The following is a 17,252-nucleotide window of genomic DNA, read 5'->3' as shown; positions in this document are numbered from 1 at the left end:
CACATAATTTTATGGCTTTACTGCAAAACGGAAGAATATATATATATATATATATATATATATATATATATATATATATATATATTGTCGAAATCATACGATTTACAATTCGAATTGTATCGTACGCTTGTATGATCTAATCGTACATATTTATCACAAAAGGGGTTGAATCATATGATTTGATCAAACCCTGCCTAAAACTGGCAGCGCCCGGTGAAAAAATTAAAAATAAAAAAATTTCTTTTTTTTTGTTTTGTGCAATTTTTTTTAGGGATTTTGGTTTCAAAACCTATTTAGGTCCCACACTCATTAGAGTAACCTATATTTTGCAACTTTTGATAGATTTTAGAGACTTTTAGAGCCTGTGGGCCATAGGAAACCTAGAGAAAGAAATCGACATATCTTTTTCGTCGCTCAATGGAACCGAACGCTGCTTGTCGCATTCGATTTTTACATTGAAATAGGTAAGAATGCATATAAAATATTCATTTATTCTTTTGTATTTCACTTCTTTCATATCAATGTGCAAATATGCCTTTTTTCATGTGTTATGTATTTCAATTTTTTCACTTTTTTACAATTCCTTTTTAGGGCTTTTGTGTTTAATAGTTAATTTTGCCACATATACATTATAATATTACTTCTTTTCTTTCTTTGGAGAGATAGTGGTAAGATTTGGAGTTTATGTGGGCCTAAATGGTTTTTTTCGATAGTTTTCTCATTTTTAATCAATGTATAATCTTCTATGCTTGTGTGGGGCCTAAATAGTTTTTTCCTTAATATGTATGTAGGCTTATCACTTGTGTGTTGCCGACTTGCTGTGTTGGTTCGTTTTGAGCATTGAAAATAAGAAATAAATCAAAGACAAATGACAATGATCTTACGTGGAAGAATTGTTCAAAGATGGGTGAGAACAATAATCTCCATATAAGATGCATTTTTTTTTCTGGAAAGGCATATTGCGAAGGTGTTTCAAATAAAACATTACCTAGCCCGAACAAAGGACAATGTTGCAGCATGTCGCCAAGTGATGAGATAGCAGAAAAATTCAAGAAATTATTGGATAGTAATGTTAGCGAGAAAAAGCAACAAGAAGAGATGGCCTATGATATTGGAAGGGTTCCAATAATTGATAATGTCGATGAAATGGGTGGTGGAAAAAGAAAAAGAACAATGGATAATTTTTTGGGAAAGAGCAGGCCAAAAGAAAAACAACAAGCCACTCTAGACAAAATATAGAAGGGAGATAGAGACAGTGTGTGCCTATTTATTTCATGTTTCCTATATGCGAATGCTCTACCATTCAACCTTGTAAAGAGCACATTCTTCGCACCAATGATGGAGCGGTTGCTGCATTTGGGTTGGGATTAAAGCTTCCATCGTATCATGAAGTGAGGAATAAATTTTTGAAGAACAAAGTTGAGTCGATAGAAAAATATATTGATGTTTATAAGAAGGAATGGGGGAATACCGGATGAAGATGAGTTTATTTCGACATCAAATTCTGAAGATGAAGATGATGTTGATAATGTTGACCTCATTGGTGATGAGGAAGATGATGATGGCGCAACCGATGAAAAATAGATATGTTCGGACTTTTTATTTACTTTTTGAATTATAGAAACAAGTGAATAGAGAATTATACAAGTAAATGGGGATGGGGAAAATGTTATTTTTTGAATCATATAGAAAACTTACATGTACACAGGATGGGAAACGGGATTATTTTCTGAACTTGATTATGACATAATGATATATACATGACACATCTTTTTGTTTTTTGCATATTCATGACAAAATGGATGATTGATGTGTTTTTTATTTTTATTTTTTTATATACAATTTTTATATTTTTTTATGACATGTTTTATGAAAATCTTAAAAAAATAAAAATAATTTTTTAAAAAAATAATTTTTTTTAAAAAACTTATGATTTACAATACGATAACGATTATATGTGTGTGTCAACCACCCAGTGATACTGACAATATCACCTATATTATTGGTCTCGGCAATATTTCGAACCTTGTATATCGCGTAGTCATGCAAAGTAACATAATTATGTTTCTTTTTCACAATGACCAAAACAAAAACTCTCTCTCTCTCTCTCTCTCTCTCTCTCTCTCTCTCTCAGTAGATTGAAATCCAAAAAACATATGTTCAACATAAGAACAAGGAGAAAACCAATGCTCATGATGTTTTCCTTTCCATCAGAGGTTCTAAATTTAGATGTTATTCTCTTCCAAGTTATGTACCTCCATCAAATGATTCAAATGATCATTTAATTACGCAAGGGGTGAGAAACATGCACTGTTCATCCAATTTCCAATTTTTATCTCCTAGAAGTCTTTATATCCTTTTATTTCTATCCCAAGTGGAGAGAGAGATGAGAGCACTTGAAATTTTATATATAGAGAGAGAGGCTCAAACTCGTGGTGGGATTTCCATGAGACATTCGCACTTGTTGCTAAATTGAACTACATTCGTGTTCTCTTGTGATGCAGGACATGAAATTTAAATATGATATGCATGATTTCAGGCTTAAATCATACTAATTCAGAAACAATACAATAAAAATTCCACATCCCACGCAAAAGTTCAAATATTCAAGCAAGGGAAATCTGTGCGGGTCCAGGCCTACACAGGCTAGGGTTGGATCAGTAAAATTATGGACCAAACGATGCTCAAAGGGAAATAGAAATCATCCACACATGCACAGTAACCAGTCCTTAATCCAAGGGATTCACCAATTTCAATTCAAGGAACCCTAGGGTAAAAAAAAAGTACAAATAAATTAAGAATAATGCAATCTAAGGTTAGGGTTTATGAAAATAGGTATAAAAAGAGAGAAAATAAGAAGGAAAACCTGAACCGATGAAAGCCCACGCTGCGGACAACGGCAGGGCCTGGCGCACGTGCGAGCGGGGCCCGATTCCCCAAACAATCTCCTTGGCCCTGGTCGGCCAGGGGAGTTCTTTAAAACCTCCAAGTTTCATGGCGATCCAACGTACGGTCTGTGCGTAGTGCTCCGCCGAAGTTTCGGTCTTCGTGCAGCGCCAGATTTTGGAAACTGGCTGTAGGGATAAGAACGGCTGCAAAAATTAGTGGATTCAAATCAAGAATGGTTGTAGAAGGTGAGAGATATGGATGGAAGAAGGTAGGGGCAAATTGGGATAGGCGTGGCTTCGCACCACGGTAGTTAGCCCTTCGAAAAGGGAGGGCTTCGCACCCACTTGAATTTTTCCACAACTCAAAACTCAGATAGTAGAAAAAAACACGCAGGAATTTTTATTTCTTCAATAAATCAAATGTACTACAAGGGATGCCTGTTTATGAGAAAACCCTATACCCCAAAACTCGCATCTTGTGCATAAGCTATTACTTGGCGATAAAGTAAACCAAAATAAAAACTAATCAAATAAATCTAAAGCGTTCATGGTGTTCTAGATAACATAAATAAGCAAAACCTAACATATGAACTTAATCCGACTAATGAGCCACGATCATGAGATCACATGATGGGCTTTACTTGACTATCGAGCCCACTCTCTTGAACCAAAACTCCTTCTTCTAACTAGGAAGCCCTCCCTGGATGTCGTCATCGAGCTAGATCGACGGTGGGGCCCTCCTTTTCCTTGTGTACGTGCATAGGGGGGCAGCGTGTGTGCGCGTGTGCGCATGATGTCCCCATCAATTCTCCCCGGCTGCGAAGATTTGCCACTAGCGAAATAAAACTCATGAACCATTCCAGGATGTCAGGATCAAGTCTCTGAAGCTCCTCCTCAGTGAACCACGTATTATCTGAAGCTGGGCGTGACTTCCATTTAATCAGGTGCTTTTGAAACCCGTCGTCCAACGTTGAAACTATCTGATGGTCCAGGATATCCACTATTTCATCTCTGGGTGTGTGAAGGTTAGGTATAAGAGGTATAGGCTAGGAAGAAAGGTCAGGAAGAGTAGGTATGAGAGGTAGAGGCTGGGAAAATGGGTCGAGACGGGTAGGTATGGGACATAAAGGCTGGGAAAATGGGTCGGGAAGGGTAAGTATAGGAGGCAGAGGCTGGGAAGATGGGTCAGAAGCAAGGTGTCCCGTATCGGTATCAGTTAGCGTAATGGTGGCCTCCAAAACCGATACGGATACGGGGGCGTAACGGCCCGTAACGACGCAAATTTATTTATTTTTTTGCCAAAAAAATTATGAAAAAATATGGATTAAATCCAGAATATTCTAAGCATTCCAAATTTATATTCATTTATAAATTGGAACATGTTTATGGTGGTGTAACGGTCCACTCTTTGGTGAGAAGTTGTATCGGACTGTCTGATGAATTTATGAACCAGATAACCTGAATTTAACTACAAAATTCATATATTTAATTTTCTAACTATCTACTATCAATGATAGATATATTAGAATGAATGTAATATGAAAATATCTTACATTAGGTGTTTGCAATTATTTTTGAGGAATTTCTCGAACATACCTGTGCACGTGACTGTGATTCTTGTCTACAACTTGTCATCCTCAAGTCAAGAATATTAAAAAAATAAAATAAAAAATAGTATTGTTTGATATACTCCCCTGCAACTTGATTAAGGATTACTTGATTGGTTGTCAGGGGAGCTATTTTAAATACAAGTTCGGCAGTGTCAAGTGTGTGCATGACTGCATGGCTTCTTGCAATAATACTGCTGTGAGCTGTCTGCTGCAAATACTTACCTTAATACAAATATATACTCACAATCACAAGTTACCACCAAAATTAAAATTCGCTTTTTTGTGGTTGCCCGACCTCCACATCATCGTCATCATCACCATCAGGCTGAGGCTGTCCAATAGGTGTAGGTGCTGCATATCCATAATATCCAGTGCCAGAAGGAAATACTAGATCAACAAAACCAGAGGATGACTGATCCTGACTAGGCAACGACTCTGACCCCGAGTAAGGATATCCACCAGTGCCGGTCAAATAGACATACTGGTGCCCATACTCAGGCTGTTGAGAATCTTGAGATTGAGAGTGCGTCTGCTGTGATGAGTAACTTGGATTTGGATCTGGATATCTATAATCATATGGACATTGATTGGGAGGGGTACTCCAACATGAATGTGATGGAACAGACTCAGTATAACCATCATAATCATAATCCAATTGACCATAAAAATATCCATCATAATAACCAAAACCATGAGCCTGCTGATGTTCCGGACCTCCCGGACCCGGTGCACCACTAGATGTACCCTCCTCCTGCTGGCTGTATCGTGACTCGATACACTCATAAGTCCGACCTCGTGTACCACCTCGTCGATGTTCAACGGCATCGCAATCTCTAGACGGCTGTATAGGGCGCTGAGCAACACCAGAAGTACCAGCACCAGGGACAGGGGGTCATTGTCACCATCATCCGACACGGTCACGCTACCACTGCTCGTACTCTTTTGTTGATCTTGAGCCATACCCATACTTGGCATAAACGATGCCCCTCTTACTGAGTTCAACACATCTGCATGACTCTCTTGTTGTGCTCTACGTATTTCTGAGTCATCAATTTCTAATTCTTCACTATCCTCTTTAATTTGTTTTCCCCTGTTTCCAACCAAGGTAAAAGCGGGTCATCCTCATCATAAATATTGTTCAAGTTTATTGGACCGTAGTCTCCGTCATCGACAGCTGTAATGCTCCTATGATGTCGTCGCATTCTTAGTTTTATATTGTAGTGCATGAAGACAAGTCTATCTAATGTTCTAGTCTACAATCTATTCCTATTCTTTGAATGAATAAGTGCAAAGCAACTCCAATTCCTTTCGCAGCTAGATGAAGATGTTGTCTGGCTTAAAACTTTTACTGCAATTTTTTGGAGAGCCTTCGTACTCTCTCCAAAATTAACTGGTTGCAACTTAGATATTGCATGTTGTGCAAGAGCATCTCCAAAGCTACCAAGGCGATTTCCAAATGTATCTAATTCATTCAACGCCTTTATTTGCATATCTAAGTCAGACTCTAATCTCTTTAGCACATTTTTTAGCCTGACACGAACTTCATCATCCTCAACAAATGATTGGGCATATCTATACCTAGGATTTAGATAGTAACCTACTGCATGAAGATCATGATGGAGTTGTCTTGTCCATCTCCTGTCGATCATCCTCCAATAAGACTCCCAGCTTCTACAATCACGTTGAATTGCCAACTTTGCCTTATCCATGACATCGAATAGGAAGCCCATGGTAGGTGCTTCGTCGGTTTCAACAAGACGGAGTACCCTCATTAGTGGCTTCATCACCTTTAGGATCGACTTGACCCTCTTCCAATATTTGTTGTCCCGTATGGTGTTCACAACTTCAACCGGTGTCCCTGATGTCTTCTTCCCATGTTTTGTGTTGAGCCATTCTCAGGAAGCGAACATCTCACTCAACTCTCCCCTATGCTGGAATAAACTCTCTAATGCTATAAAGTTTGTTGCGAATCTAGTCGCCGCAGGCCTCAACAACTCTCGTCCTTTCGTGAACTTTCTCATTATTGCGACTACTTGATTATGGTTGTAAATAAACGTCGTCAATTCTCTTGCCCTTTTGACCATTTCCTTAACCTTCTTCTTCTTCCCAATATCTTCGAATATAAGATCAATACAATGGGCAGCACATGGTAACCAAAAAAGATGTTTTCTCTTATCCATCAACATGTCCTACAAGCTTATATGATGCTTCATTATCTGTCACAATCTGCACTATATTCTCCTCTCCAATCTCGTCCACAACTTTATCCATTAGTCCATTAATATAAGTAGAATTTTTTGTTGCCTCTGAGGCATCAATTGACTTGTGGTATATAGTTCCTAAGTGGCAGTACACCATGAAGTTGATCATGTTGCATCTAGTTGGGCCAGTCCAACCATCACACATGATCGTGCATCCTTTGGCTTGCCATACAGGTTTAAAGGTAGCCACGTATGCTTTCACATCCGCATACTCTGCATCTGTCCATTTCCCTCTAATCTCCTTAGCCGTGGGAGCTTTTATTCCTTCACTTGCTTCTGCTGCTGCATCAATTACCACCTGCCAATATAAAGAATTGGTCGCGTTAGGAGGTATGTTGGCATGTATAAATAACTTTGCTGCTGCTATACCTAATTTCTCAATGGAAGTTCTACTCCACATTTGTTTTATCTTCTTTTGTTTAGTTGATTCTTTCATAAACAGGATTGGATCAATAGAGGGTCTCCTAGGCTCATTTACTTCTTCATCCAAACGTATAGAGGCATCACGTGAAGATGTCTGTCGTCGACTCCCAAACACACGTCGTAACCCGCCAAACCTACCCCCCCACCCCCACCTGCAGAAGCAGTTGCACTTCCAGTTGCACTCCCACGGCCCCCCTGTATCACGCACTGACCCATGCGTGCCAAACATGCGGCGACGTTCTTCCTCTTCACGAGCTAGACGCAAGCTCTCCTAACTATAGTTAATTCCCAATCTAAATCTTCGTCAGAATCAATAATATCTTCATTACGAACGCCCATATATTCATGACCAAACACATCCTATCGAGCTGCATCCAAAATATCATCTTTCTTCTTTTGTATAGCAGTACGTTTACCCTTCGACTCATCCAGACTAGCTTGCATTAAAAGTATTATCTCTTTCGGTACTCTACTACATGGCGCAACTTAACCCTTTCGATGTGCCAAATGTTGTTTGAGATGGGTATTCGACCAGTCAATAGTCTATCACAATACTTGCACTTCATTTAATGCCTAATACCACCAACCCTCTCACAATGTTGTCATCCAATATTTTCACTTACTTGTTGTTGGCCAGACCCAGACATTTCTTTAGGTTTAAGTAGATACTAGATAATTAGATATGAGTATGAGTGCATGACCTATGTTAATAAAGATGATTTTATGTTATAAGTTCTAACTAAACCCTAAGAAGCTCCAAAACCTGTCCAATATAAGCAAATAAAAACATAATGTCACTAATTCGAAAATAGAAAAAAATTATAAAATAACACCACAAATCTGTAAAATGTACATTAACATGTTCTACTATAATTAACACATCAAATTCTATAATTAAATCAGCAAACTAGTCATTAAAAAATGATTTTTCGAATTTTAAAAAAAGGGTCATAATTAATGCGTAAATAGAAAAAAAATATAAAATGGCACCTCAAATCTGTAAAATGCACATTAACATGTTTTACTATGATTAACACATCACATGGCATGATTAAAACAACAAAACAATCATTAAAAAATTATTTTTCGAATTTTAAAAAAAGGGCCATAATTAATGCTTAAATAGAAAAAAATATAAAAATATATAAAATGGCAACCCAAATCTGTAAAATGCACATTAAGTTTAACATGTTCTACTATGATTAACACATCACATGGCATGATTAAAACAGCAAAACAATCATTAAAAAATGATTTTTCAAATTTTAAAAAACATGGCCAAAATTAATGCGTAAATAGAAAAAAATATAAAATGGCACCCTAAATCTGTAAAATGCACATTAACATGTTCTACTATGATTAACACATCACATGGCATGATTAAAACAGCAAAACAATCATTAAAAAATGATTTTTTGAATTTTTAAAAAAAATGGCCATAATTAATGCGTAAATAGAATATATATATATATATATATATATATATATATATATATATATATAATGGCACCCCAAATCTGTAAAATGCACATTAACATGTTCTACTATGATTAACACATCACATGGCATGATTAAAACAGCAAAACAATCATTAAAAAATGATTTTTCGAATTTTAAAAAAAAGGGCCATAATTAATGCGTAAATAGAAAAAAATATAAAACTATATATAAAATGGCAACCCAAATCTGTAAAACGCACATTAACATGTTCTACTATGATTAACACATCACATGGCATGATTAAAACAGCAAACAATCATTAAAAAATGATTTTTCGAATTTAAAAAAAATGGCCAAAATGAATGCGTAAATAGAAAAAAAATATAAATATATATAAAATGGCACCCCAAATCTGTAAAATGCACATTAACATGTTCTACTATGATTAACACATCACATGGCATGATTAAAACAACAAAACAATCATTAAAAAATGATTTTTTGAATTTTTTTAAAAAAATGGCCATAATTAATGTGTAAATAGAATATATATATATAATGGCACCCCAAATCTGTAAAATGCACATTAACATGTTCTATTATGATTAACACATCACATGGCATGATTAAAACAGCAAAACAATCATTAAAAAATTATTTTTCGAATTTAAAAAAAAAAAGCCATAATTAATGCGTAAATAGAAAAAATATAAAAATATATATAAAATGGCAACCCAAATCTGTAAAATGCACATTAACATGTTCTCCTATGATTAACACATCACATGACATGATTAAAACAGCAAAACAATCATTAAAAAATGATTTTTCAAATTTTTTAAAAAAAAGGGGGCCATAATTAATGCGTAAATAGAAAAAAAATATATAAAAAAATATAAAATGGCACCCCAAATCTGTAAAATGCACATTAACATGTTCTATTATGATTAACACATCACATGGCATGATTAAAACAACAAAACAATCATTAAAAAATGATTTTTCGAATTTTTTTTAAAAGGCCATAATTAATGCGTAAATAGAAAAAAATATTAAAAAAAATATAAAATGGCACCCCAAATCTGTAAAATGCACATTAACATGTTCTACTATGATTAACACATCACATGGCATGATTAAAACAACAAAACATTCTAAAAAAAGTATAAATACCTATTTTTGACGAATTTCTGAAAAATGGCCCACCGAGCTTCAATTCAAGAAAATCCGTAATATAATGTGTTTTTATCTCAAATACCAAGCCAAGATTGGTCGAAAATAATAGTAGAAGGATTGAGTGAGAGTTTGGAAGCAAATGGTTTCAAAAAAAATGAAAACACGGAGCTTAAAAAGGCAAAAAAATTTGACCATTATATGACCGTTACGGGCTTGCCGTTACGGGTCAGTAACGGCCGTTACGTGTACAAAATCGCGACTCGGCCGATACGGTCCCGTATCACGTAACGGGTACCGTCATTACCGTTACGTATCGGCCGTTACGGCCAATACGTAACCGTTTTGGGACACCCTAGTCGGAAGAGGGTCATGGATCAAAGGATAAATCTGGGAAATCATGATGGGTGGGCGAAGGGCTGAACAAAGTATCAATGATCCCCTGGAAAGTAACTAGATCCTCCACATTGAATGCGGAACTAATTCTCATGGAAGGTGAAAGATCTACCGCATACGCATTGAGACCATTTCGTTTTATAATTTTGAAGGGTCCAGTGCTACGCGCGTGTAACTTACGAACGGCCTCCGGAGGATACCGCTAGGGCCTGATGCGGACCATCACAAAGTCCCTAATATTGAATTCTTTGAAACGTTCATGCTGGTCTGCAGAAAATTTGTAATGTTCATTACTAGTAGTGATCTTCTGCCTGATTTCTTGATGTCATGCATGAATATGATGCACAAAAGACTCTGCAAGATCTGATGGCCTATGGGACAGTGATATAGGGACAAGATCAATAGGTTTCTCAGGTTTATAACCAGTAATGACTTCATAAGGACTGAGACCTATGGACCAGTGTTTCAAATAGCGCCCGTTGCGTAGCGGTAGCATACGCTGCGTAGCGTAGCGTGGTCGAAGCGCTACGTAGCGTCCCAAATAACGTAAATCCCCTATAGCGCACGCTGCAGGGGTCGTAGCGTACGCTACAGCTACGTAGCGCGTAGCGTCCGTAGCGTAAGCTACAATGTATTTTTTTACTATTTTAGTTTTTTTATTATTTTTTCACGTTTTCTTTGTTTCTAATGTTGAGGAATGTGACACTTGCATTGTACTTAATACTTTTAACCTATGGGATTTTTATTTCTTTTCATAATTGTGACTTGTGGTTTCAATTAGACATTTTCAATTAAAGTGGTTTGCTTAGGAAGTTGTTGATGTGATAATTATTTGATTTGGCTTATGTATGTGGATTGGCTTTTGACAAATGATAACTAATAATTTTTTTGAACATGCTTATAATTGATAAAATGAATCATCTTTTAGGCATTTTTATATTTTTTTCCCTTTTTTTCACTATTTATTATATTTGTCCTATTTTTAAATTAAAAAATAGAAATATCGTGTAGCTTACGCATACGTATTTACGCTACACGTTATAGAGGGCTGAGCGCTACGCATCATCCTACCGCTATTTAAAACACTACTATTGACCTATCGATAGAACTATTAAACGCAAACTCGGCTGCAGGTATTACTGTGTACCATGTTCTGGTGTACCCTATATCCCTCCTAGGGGGAGACTCATCTAGTAGATCATCAGGAAAGACATCAAAAAACTCATCCACTACCGGAATGGCCTCAATGGGTAACTCTACACTAGCCTCTGGTGCACTCTCTCTAGCCACAAGGTCGTACATGTTGTACCACTCAAAATAGTGGTCTGGATGTCCCTCATGGGGTGGGTGCACGGGTGCATGCCCATGACTGATTCCTTGGCCAACTCCATTCATTAGTCTATCCTCCTGGCCACTTGCCTAAGATTGAACATCTACCCCAATGGTGGGGTTTGTCCCGGCGGAGGCCTTTAGTTGGGTAATGCGCACATCAAATTGATCAAAGCGTTGGTCTATATGTTGTTCCAAGTGCTTACCCAAAGACTCGATCTGTTGGGACAGTTTGTTTAGTGACTCTTGCAATCGTTCCATGTTTAGTATAGGGTGCAAACCAACCACGACCCGTACGTGAGGGCATACAACTACTAACTCCACCTAAGACTTTCTATGGCGACTATATGCAACTAGATAGGACTAAATGATGCTATGAGACTCTATATGAGGGAAACTACGAGTGTTACTAAAATCCAACAACATAGTTGGTGAAATACGGGAATAATAGAAAGTTACGGCAATGTGAATTGCGAACTCCCTGCTAACAGAAATTTCAGCAACTAATATTAGGGACTACGGGCTTCTAAACAGTTATATGTGATGAAACTGGATGCATGAAGGACTTACACAAACTAACCCTGAACATGTAATGTATTTTCCTATAAGAACCCTAAACTCTGATACCAAATTTGATGCAGGAAATGAAATTTAAATATGATATGCAAGATTTCAGGCTTAGACCATACTAATTCAGAAACAATAACATAAAAATTTCACATCCCACACAAAAGTTCAAATATTCAAGCAAGGGGAATCTATGCGGGTCCAGGCCTACACAGGCTAGGACTGGATCAGTAAAATTATGGACCAAACGATACTCAAAGGGAAATAGAAATCATCCACATATGGACAATAACCAGTCCCTAATCCAAGGGATTCACCAATTTCAATTCAAATAACCTTAGGGTTTTTTTTTTTTAAAAAGGACAAATAAATTAAAGATAATGCAATCAAGGGTTAGGGTTTATGAAAATAGGTATAAAAAAAGAGAAAATAAGAAGGAAAACCTGAACCGATGAAAGTCCACGCGTGCGGACAGTGGTAGGGCCTGGCGCACATGCGCACAAACCTGGCCGCATGTGCGAGCAGGGCCCGATTCCCCAAACAACCTCCTTGGCCCTGGTCGGCCAGGGGAGGTCTTCAAAACCTCCAAGTTTCGTGGTGATCCGACTTACGGTCTATGCGCAGTGCTCCGCCAAAGTTTCAGTCCACCTGTAGGGCCAGATTCTAGAAACTGGCTGTAGGGATAAGAACGGCTGCAAAAACTGGTGGATTCAAAGCAAGAATGATTGTAGAAGGTGAGAGATATGGATGGAAGAAGGTAGGGGCGGATTGGGATAGGCTTGGCTTCGCACCACGGTAGTTAGCCCTTTGAAAAGGGAGGGCTTCGTACTTGAATTTTTCCACAACTCAAAACTCAGAGAGTAGGAAAAAAAAAAAAAAAACACGTAGGAATTTTTATTTCTTCAATGAATCAAACGAACTACAAGGGGTGCCTATTTATAAGAAAACCCTATATCCCAAAACTCGCGCCTTGTGCGCATCCTATTACTTGGCGATGATGTAAACCAAAATAAAAACTAATCAAAGAAATCTAAAGTGTTCATGATGTTCTAAATAACATAAATAAGAAAAACCTAAAATATGAACTTAATCCGACTAGTGGGCCACGATTATGAGATCCCATGATGGGCTTTACTTGACTATCGGGCCAACTCTCTTGAACAAAAACTCCGTCTTCTGACTAGGAGGCCCTCCCTGGACGTCATCATCAAGCCAGATCGACAGTGGGGCCCTCCTTTTCCTTGAGTACGTGCATAGGGGGCGGCGTGTGTGCACGTGTGTGCATGATGTCCCCATCATCTTGTCTCTTGCTGAGAATCATTCGTTTCCTCTATATCAATTAAATGTCAAGAATGCCTTTCTTCCTAGAGATCTTCAAGAAGTATACATGGCACTACTCCCTGAGTTCATTCCATCTACTAGCATTGATACAATTTGTCAGCTAAAAAAGGCTCTCTATGGTTTGAAGTAGCCTCCGTGTCAAGGTTTCAAATCTCGAAATTGGCTCCAATATCGACAAACAGATTTGGTTGATATAATACGAGCCTTATCGGCCAATACAAGGATATCGTACTATCTATCAATACAACCCCAAAACAAACACTTTATATTTTTCTTTTTTGCTTTTTTTTCTTTTGTTTTTTTTCTTTTCTTTTTGGGAAAGAGAAAAAAAAAAAGGTCGCGAAAGATATTGGAAATTTTAAAAAACCCGAAGGATCCTTATGTATTTTTCCTATTTCAAACATGGATTTGATGGTGTAATTGGCCATCATTTGGTAAGCACGTTGTTTGTGAGCAGTGTCAACTTGACCTATTGAAAGTCAATAAAATAAGTACTACTCAAACAGAAATCAAGCATGATTTGGGGGATTAGCAACCATTACATACAAATATAACAAAAAGATTGGGGGGGGTGGTAGTTTTACCCATTTTTTGATACTTCCCAAAACAGTGCACTCCACTTTGATGTTCATCGAATCCCACTCAAATCTTGAGTTTTGATCATTAAAATAAGCCTTAGATCTAGTTTAAAATTAGCTTTTAAGCTTTCTTCATGGTTGAAATAAAGAAAAAAGTGGAAAATCAAGAGAAATTTTGAAAATAAAAAATAAAAAATGAGGCATAATGGCCGTATCAGCCAATACAGCCCATTTTTCATAACAGACTGGTTCACCCCCATATCGTGTAACGAAGGTGATTGCTTTAGTTATGGCCAATAAGGGCATAACATAACCATTTTTCAAAAGAATGAAAATCATGCTTCACATGCATGGTTTAAGAGGTTCAACACTGCCATGTTGAAGTGTGGATATGCTAGAAGTAGTGTTGATCATACCTTATTCTTTGGGCAGAACATCAGCAAAACAATTGTAATTGACTATGTCAATGATATCATTACTATAGGAGATGATAGAGAAAGGAGAAGGAATCCAAAACAGTTTTTTTAGTCAGGCATTTATATAAAGGATTTGGGTCCTCTGCAGTTCTTCTTAGGCATTGAGGTGGCTACAGAAGTAATATTCTAGACTTGCTTCATGACTTGGGTCAACTTGGTGCTCGACCACTAGATACTCCGATTGAGTAGAATCACCGACTTTTGTTTGATAGTGGAGACTTATTACCTGTTGTTAGGATGCATCAACATTTAGTTGGGAAGCTTATTTATTTGATCATCACAAGGTTGGACACCGTTTATGTTGTTCGTGTTGTCAACAGTTCATGCATGCTCCTCACTTTGATTTGCCAATCCAAGGAGTTTCTTCAAATGTAATGTGTTCGCCTCCAATGATGGATGGATCTCATCTTTAATGACTCCACCCCTCGAAAGTGGGGATTGAGAACTCCAATCAAAATGATGTTATTGTGCACTGCAAGGACCAAAAACTCATCTTCCTCGCCACCCCCCTCAACCAACTAACACCCACAGGCTCACCCACCCAAAAACCCACCCCAAACGGCCATTCAATCACCAACCACCCAAAATTAGGTCCAATCATGCACATTGTCATACCAAAATAGGTAGATCCAATAGCCATATTGTTCAAGATGACGCCTAAGGTGCAAAGACAATCAGGTGGGCCAAGATAACGATCAATGGTTAGTCCATTGCCAATCAATAAAAAGAGCATTGATTAGAGATCAATGGTCAGAAATAGTAGATCAACAACGATGGTGGGGACTGATGATACGATCTATTCAACAATGGATTATCAATGGTTGGATCTAGCAGTTATGGACAATTGACAATCAGACCTGATGATCGGACTAAGCAATGAAAGGTTGGTAGCCAGATTTACTTATTTTAATAAGCAAGGAAGATTATTAAAAACAAGCGGAGACAAGGTGATGAAACAGGCTCGTGTGGGCCAATATGGGTCATGTTTTCTTGTAGTTCTGAACCTGAAAATGATGTTGAAAGAATTGCAGTGACAAGAAGAACAAGAAAAAAAAAATGTAGGTTGAATCCAAATAGTCCACCAGCTGTAATGATAGTGACCGCACATTGCCCTCTCTCTTCTACCGAATGGAACCAAAGAAAAACTCCAAATCTGATTTATTTATTTTTTTTAAGTTCAAGAATAGACCCATTTGGCAACGTGGAATTTGACCCTTTAGAATTGGAATCCAATTCCAGAGCCAATGTTCATGTTTGGCAACATGGAATGTGGTCAGAATTTCAATTCCTGATTTTAAGCCATTTATGATTCCATTTGAAAAGCTGGCTTACAAATTCTTGAGGATTGAATTCCAATTTTAGGTTTCCAAACACGACCAACAGAATTGAATTCTCAGGAATCCAACTCCTGAAATTGGATTTTTTAAGTAACGGACAGTACAATCGGAATTACTTATATGCCACGCTTGCAATCTCTAATTAACTAGGATTGCATTAGAAAAATGAATGACACGCACACAGAAAAGGCATTTGGCTGTGGGAGAAGAGCGAACATTAAAATGAGAGCATAAATCCTCCACGCCACACGTCTTGGCAGAATAGAAAGAAAATAGCAATGATTTGGGGTTGTCAAGGAAGCTAAAAAACTTACGGCGATATCTTTTCCACAGCGGATGCTAACGGATAGATAGGGAAAGGTGATGGAAGAAGCTGATGTTGAACTAGCTGATCGACGTCCATGATTCTTCAGCTGCAGTCTGGAGGGAGAACAGATGATGCTTGGGCGTGGGCGTCTAACTTCAGTAGTAGGGCAATGGAAGTGAGAGAGGGAGGTGGTAAGAGAAGGCAAGGGTGGGCGGGGCAGTTCGGGCAAGGATGATAAAATCGTTGAAGACACGCGTTTCTGGGAAAGGGTTCTCAAGGAGGCCAACATCTCCTTTCCCCTATCTCTCTCAAAAACAAAACAAAAAATGGCGCGTATAGATGAGGCTAGCCGGGAGCGGATTAGGGGCGGCCCCGGACTCACCTAAGACCGGTGCAGCGTTACCATGGCCCAGCCTTACATGCAAATCAATAAAATCTGCGATTCGCCTGTAAATTTTTTTCTTATCCTTTCATACATTACTGGAAAACCTAAAACTACTGCCACTGAGGTCCTTAGGACAAGGTTAAAAACCCTTAACGCAGTGTAAAAAAATCTCATTTTGAAGAATTAATCCTCCCATTCTTAAATCACATCACGTTGTAACATTGGTGATTGAACAGTTAGATTAATTTTCATAGGTCTCATTATAATCCAGCTAGTTTGGCACTTAGGGCTGTTTGATTTTCCATGATACAGGTAGATCCTGCTAAATAAGTAATTATTACTTTTTCACCTGGTTTGAAAATGTGAGAGTAATTTCACCTAAAAATCGATACAAAAGTATTGACTTAAATCTGTGGACCCCACTGTAATGTATATGATATATTTGCACCATCCATCTATTTTATTAGAATATTTTGGGGGCATGAGCCAAAAAATGCGGCAGATCCAATACTTAAATGGCCCACACAAAAGGAAACAGTGGCCTTAATTCGTCCACCGTTGAAATTTGTTTCCTTCAATGTGCCCACGTTGAGGTTTTTTCATCATCTAACCCGTTCATAGGGTCACATAGACATAGATAAGGGGAAAACATAAATATTAGCTTGATTCTAAACTTTTAACGGCCCCGAGAAGTTTTTAATGTTAGGCGTCCGATTCCTGTTGTTTCTTGTGGTGTGGTCC

General features: G+C 37.7%; 1 protein-coding gene across 7 annotated transcripts in view; it reads right to left on the bottom strand.

Annotated features, from left to right (window-relative positions):
* Positions 1–16,611, bottom strand: part of LOC131221206 (uncharacterized) — a 118,251-nt gene extending 101,640 nt beyond the window's left edge. For 2 of the 7 annotated variants that reach the window (XR_009159103.1, XR_009159102.1), the window contains exon 1: positions 16,134–16,611. Coding sequence is in view for 4 of the 7 variants with exons in the window: in XM_058216386.1 (XP_058072369.1) it covers positions 16,134–16,415 (282 nt within the window). In the remaining 3 variants the exon portion in view is untranslated. The remainder of the gene's footprint in view (positions 1–16,133) is intronic. The other 5 variants (XM_058216386.1, XM_058216384.1, XM_058216385.1 and 2 more) reach the window with 5 other exon arrangements.
* Between the last annotated feature and the right edge of the window lie 641 nt (positions 16,612–17,252).

This window comes from Magnolia sinica, chromosome 12 (assembly GCF_029962835.1).
Source record: "Magnolia sinica isolate HGM2019 chromosome 12, MsV1, whole genome shotgun sequence".
Taxonomy (NCBI): Eukaryota; Viridiplantae; Streptophyta; class Magnoliopsida; order Magnoliales; family Magnoliaceae; genus Magnolia; species Magnolia sinica.
Note: the sequence above shows the minus strand (reverse complement) of the source record. Positions and strands in the feature narration are given on the sequence as shown.